The sequence below is a fragment of the Oncorhynchus mykiss genome, chromosome 2 (genome assembly GCF_013265735.2).
Source record: "Oncorhynchus mykiss isolate Arlee chromosome 2, USDA_OmykA_1.1, whole genome shotgun sequence".
NCBI lineage: Eukaryota > Metazoa > Chordata > Actinopteri > Salmoniformes > Salmonidae > Oncorhynchus > Oncorhynchus mykiss.
The window spans coordinates 73,574,066-73,579,895 of NC_048566.1; the positions used below are offsets into that span (position 1 = coordinate 73,574,066).

General features: G+C 42.3%; 1 protein-coding gene across 2 annotated transcripts in view; it reads left to right on the top strand.

Annotated features, from left to right (window-relative positions):
* LOC110501876 (FERM domain-containing protein 5) overlaps positions 1-4,115 on the top strand; it is a 121,512-nt gene extending 117,397 nt beyond the window's left edge. Inside the window, exon 14 of one of the 2 annotated variants that reach the window (XM_036955241.1) lies at positions 453-4,115. In XM_036955241.1, coding sequence (XP_036811136.1) covers positions 453-1,036 — 584 coding nt within the window. In that variant the 3' untranslated portion in view covers positions 1,037-4,115. The remainder of the gene's footprint in view (positions 1-452) is intronic. The other variant, XM_036955248.1, reaches the window with a different exon arrangement.
* The last annotated feature ends 1,715 nt before the right edge of the window (positions 4,116-5,830 follow it).

The window sequence follows — 5,830 nt, forward strand, 5'->3', positions numbered from 1 at the left end:
CCTGCTATTGTCGGAACCTCACATTTTGTGGGAATTATAACTCCCTGCATGTAGGTTGAAATTAGCAATACTTAGTGAGTGTTATTATTGTCTGAAAAATAAACCTACCCACTGTGATTTTCAAGGTTTATACAAGGGAGGGCTCAGCGTGCTGTGGGACTAATGAACAGGCTGCTAATCAGTATGGAGCATGTGCTTCTTGAGCTCTCTGTCACTGGACATTCCCCACTCATCAGATCTTCATCTATAATAGATCAATGGTTGAGTCCAGAGTGATGTTCGTATGATCCATCATTAAGCAACTGGATTGCATTATGTTACTGTATAAACACATTGATATCCACTCACATGGTTGAAACTCAATATCTTATTAGGTGTTAGCACTGTAGTGTTGTGTACTGGAAACCCCTCTGAGTCTGTTTTCCTCTCTCTCCACTCCCTGCCCTGGACAGGTCTGGAGTCGTTGCGTGACAGTGCCCACTCTACACCTGTGCGCTCTGTGTCCCATGGGGACTCCTTCATGCCGCGCTCCCGCAGCCTAGCCACGGATGCCAGCGAGGGCTCGGCGGTGATCTCTGACGAGGCCTACAGCCCCTCTGACAGCGTGCTGCCTACCCCTGTGGCAGAGCACAGCCTGGAGTTGGCCGTGGCACGCCAGATCAACGGAGCCCCCTGCAGCATCAAGGAGGAGAAGGAGTCGGAGGCAGGCACCCCCTCGGTGGGGGATGCAGGCGACTTGTCAGACAGTAGAGCGACGGTTGAGGGTGCAGAGGGAGCCTCGCCGCTCAGCGAAGTGGAACAGGTGAATACGTTTGTTTTAAGTGTCCTCCGTTTGCTTCTTGTGACCATTGGACTCCTCTTTGTCTTGCTCTTCCTCCTCATCGTCCTCACTGAATCCGACCTTGACGTTGCATTTTTACGTGATATCCGCCAGACCCCCGAATTTGAGCAGTTCCATTACGAATACTTTTGTCCCCTCAGGCGGTGGTTTGCCTGCAAGCTCCGCTGGGCGGGCAGTTTGCTCATTAACAAATGAGAGAGAGCATGAGGCCGTAGAGCGCGTAAGCCTATTCGGGGTTAGAGAAGAAGATTAAAGCTCCGGAGAGATGGAGGGTAGCCCCTTTCCAACCATGAACCCAGCTTCTCTCATGATACTCCTGGAATCACTGTGCCAGGAGATTCTCTCTCTCCCTCCATTTTGAGTTACTCCCCCTTTTTTCCCCTTAACCGTTCGTTTGTTTTTTACAAACCCAGAAGACATGTTTTTTTTTTGGAATTTCAGGTCATTTCAGGTATTTTATTTTTTCAAAAAATATAAACGAAAAAATAAGAAACTGAAATTAAAGAACTGAAGTATTTTTTAACAGGAACAAGACATTTGGTTGCAACGAATGAATGAATGTTGCCTACATTTACTATGTATTGTTTGGAAAATAAATTGCATTTGCATAGGGGAAGAATGTGATGCAAGGATATCAGGGAAGCCACCAAGTCATCGAAATGGTTCAGAATGAAGTTAAATAAATACAGCTTTGAAAAGTGTTCAGTGAAGTAGACAGTCATGCCTTTTAAGATGAAGAAACATCCATCCCAAGCCATACATCTATAATGGTTTTCATTGATCAGAACAAAGCGCAAGTGATTGAAATTGAGTAAGTCGGGGATGATTACCAAATGCCTTTTATGAAGAAACAAGTATATGATATGAAGAACGTTTTGAATTTGTCGAATTGTTTTAAAGTTATACTTTAGTGGAAATACAATAGGTGTATAAAGTAGAAGCTGTGAAGTTGAAATCCGTTTGAAGTTTTTATAAAGGATACAGTTAAATAAACCAGTGACTATGGTGTTATGTGACCCCATAGTGTCAGTAACTGTTGATGATCAACTTCTTGGAAACACTCACTAGCACCAATAGGACCAGTCTAGGTAGATGTGCAATACTCTTTAGGTTAAATACTTCAGTACTTTTGAATGTGTGCATTTGTTTTGTCATTTTTCTTAATTGTGTTTTATGTACATTTCTTGATTATGTTAAGATCTGTTGAAATGTATGATTTCTTTCAGTTCCATATCAACCTTGCTCTTCATTTTGCATTTTACTGTAATTAATTGTTAGTATAAGTACAATGATGTACTTTTTGTACAAAGTAGTTTGTTTCCTATTATATTGACAGTTTTTCCATGTATATTTTTAACAGAACTGAAATGATATTTTGTTATTGAAGATGAAATTATAATTTTTTTTAGCTCTGTGTTTCAAGTGAGGTCTGGCATTTATGGACATATATGAGAAGGGGTTGACTCAAAACCTGGGCTTTTATCCAGATCCACTCCGTATAGATCACAACTCTCTCACTCCACCAGCATGCATACTTTTTAGTTGTCAAGACAACTATTTAAAATGCCCACTGTAGGCCAGGAAGGCACAACAGATGGTGGAGGAACAATACATATTGTCAAAAGTAGACTGGACTACAATACCAACAGAAAACATAGTACTCCAAAGACAATGCAGATTGGTCAGCCGTTTTCCACGGTTTGAGAGGTGTCTGTGCAGACTATTCTGTCTCATAGCTCAAGGGAGCAGTAATTCTGCTGTCATGGCTATTATTGGGTCAAATCTGTTTTTGTGGGGTTTCGTCTCTACCTCCTCTACTGTACCTGGTCCAGGTGTGAGTGTGCTTTGTGTGTTTGTATGTAGGAATGTAACACACTTCAAGCTGATAATGTGAAGTGTTGACAGATAAAAAATATGGTCTTCATTTTTTTTAAAGTGAGAGAAAACGATAAAGAAAGATATTGAAAGAAAGAGATTGAAGGAGAAAAAGGTAGAGGTTCAAGGGATGTCAAAATAAATGAGCACTGATGAGTCGACCAGCCTCACATGCCACGAGGCCGGTACGAGTATAATCAAAGGGGAATGCATATGTGACCATTTGGTGCTCGTGACTATTGGCTTGCAGCCATTCTTGTTTTGGCCTGTTATTTAACACCATGACCTCCACACAGCTGCTCCATGCTCTGATCCCCCAGCGGTGCTGTTGCCTGCTCTGCCCTGGGGAGCCCAGCCTGGGCCCATGTATCCAGAGCACTACATCCCCTGGCCCTGAGTGTAGTCTGTCCCCCAACAGCACCCGCTAGTTGAAGTAGACCCAGCAAGGAAGACACTGCAGCATATACTAGTCAGTGCTACGGCTGGGTGTCTACTGTGGTCCTAGACATTTCAGTTCTTAACCCTCCATCAACAGTGTGGGGCCCAGACATCTGCTGTGTGAAATACCCATGTTTATGGCAGAGGTGTGCTAAAAGCAGCCCTTAGTAGCAAATCTGGTGCAGTAACAGTTACGTACCATAGAAAGGCAGAAATTCCTGAGTCAAATATGCATGCTCCTTATGCTAGTGTATTATGCATGCACTTCCAATGAACAGCACACAAAGATAGAGGATGACTTGAAAGGTTGAATTTGTCTGTACCTGGATGGGGAGTGTTGATCCAGTATGCAAGATAACGGTACTTTTTCGTTATTTTATACTTTCATATTTCCTATTTATAACTTGCCTAATGCTAAATACTGTAAAGGTGAACAAGACAGTTCCAGACAGTCTGTTAGTGTTACTTCTTAAAGGTCAGGGAACTGGAAGAGAAAAAAGGTCAATTGATGGTCTATGTTCGTACACATTATCAGCATTATGCAGCTTTAATGTTCTTTCCAAGCATGCAACAATTAAGGCAGCATCATTCAATAAGCAATAATCAGTCAAATTGTAAGAGCAAATGGACATAGAAATGTAAACAGAAGTCTTACACTGGACATTGTGCTGTTTTCTTGCAGTGTCAAAAATCAGTTGACTGTCATTGTATACTACATGGTCAAAAGTATGTGGACATCCCTTCAAATTAGTGGATATGGCTATTTCAGCCACACCTGTTGCTGACAGGTGTGTAACATTGAGCACATAGCCATACAATTTATTGTGAAGTGGAAACGTCTAGGAGCAACAACGGCTCAGCTGCGAAGTGGAAGGCAAGCTCACAGAACAGGACAGCTGAGTGCTGAAGCGCGTAGCGCCTAAAAATCATTTGTCCTCGGTTGCAACACTCACTACTGAGTTCGGCACCATTGGACTCTGGAGCAGTGGAAATGCATTCTCTGGAGTGATGAATCACACTTCACCATCTGGCAGTCCAACGGACTAATCTGGGTTTAGCAGATGCCAGGAGAACGCTACCTGCCCCGATGCATAATGGCAACTGTAAAGTTTGGTGGATGAGAAATAATGGTTCGGGGTAGGCCCCTTATTTCCATTGAAGGGAAATCTTAACACTATGGCATACAATGATGTTCTAGATGATTCTGTGCTTCCAACTTTGTGGCAACAGATTGGGGAAGGTCCTTTCCTGTTTCAGCATGACAATTCCCCCGTGCACAAAGCGAGGTCCATACAGAAACGGTTAGTCGAGATCTGTGTGGAACAACTTGACTGGCCTGTACAGATCCCCAACCTCAACCCCATCGAACACCTTTGGGATGAATTGGAACGGCGACTGCGAGCCAGGCCTAATCGCCCAACATCAGTGCCCGACTTCACGAATGCTGTTGTGGCTGAAAGGAAGCAAGTCCCTGTAGCAATGTTCCAACATCTAGTGGACCAACTCCAGAATGAGATGTTCACATACTTTTGTCATGTAGTGTAATTACATTACCAACAAATTAGAGCTCATGGTACGCGCCTTTTCCTTTTTCATTAAACACAGTAATAATGTAAAATGAAGACAGTTATTATTCTTAGTATGTACCATATTTTATAGATGTTTTTTTCCTTCCATTGTTAAAGCTCTTATTGGGATGTTGGAATTCAGCATTTTGTTCAACAGTACTTCATTGTGACCGAAGGGTCTTTCCCGTGCCTGGAATCTTTAGTCCCTAACAGCTCTGTATTTTTAACAAAGGGGCAAATGAGTGAATGGACAGACAGATGCAGAGTACCCTCCTCATAATGTATGGACTACCCTTTAATCTCACAGGCTTAAATGGAAAACACTGTTTACTATGTAGCTGTTGTTAATGTAGGGTAGTGGTTACTGATCCCATGTGATGTATGGTCGGCACTTACGGCAGAGTGAGTCATTTGTGTATCTGAGGGAAAGTTATGTAGTTCTATATCCGTCTGAATCTATCTGTACAGGCACGTTGCCTCTGAAAAACCTTGAATCTGTACAGTACATTTGATCTGGTGATGTCATGTTTACATTAGCTTCTTTGATCTCTCCTGGGAACTGGCTGTAGTACTTGTTTGTCTGGTAGATGTTTCAGACTCTTGCTGGTAGTGTGTAAAACAATAGGGGATTTCTGTTATCTTTGGACAAATGCCCTGGTTTACAGTATGTTGGAAATCATTATGGAAACCACAGACTAATAAATAACATTGATTTGCCATTCTTCTGATTAAAGGAGGTACAAGATATTCTACATATGACGGTTTGCCAATGACATGAAATAGTCAAGTGAAAAGTACAGCTTGAAAAATAACATGCCAGCAGATGAGCTAGTTTAACTGCAAAAGGTAAATGGCATTGAGGTGTCTTTTCCTGAAGGTCCCCTTTACTCCCACAGTAATGCTACTTAACAAGTATAGGGCAGACAGAGCTACAGCTATAGAGCTGAGGGAGTTAATAGAACCAGTCATTATTATGTCACCTTGTTGTAATATGCTTCCACCCCTTCGCCAGCTCCCAAGCAAACACTCACACAGCTGTGCATATACATGTAAATAAGTGTATATGCATAAGTGTCTGTAGCCGTGTCTTATGTATCTTTCTCTCTCC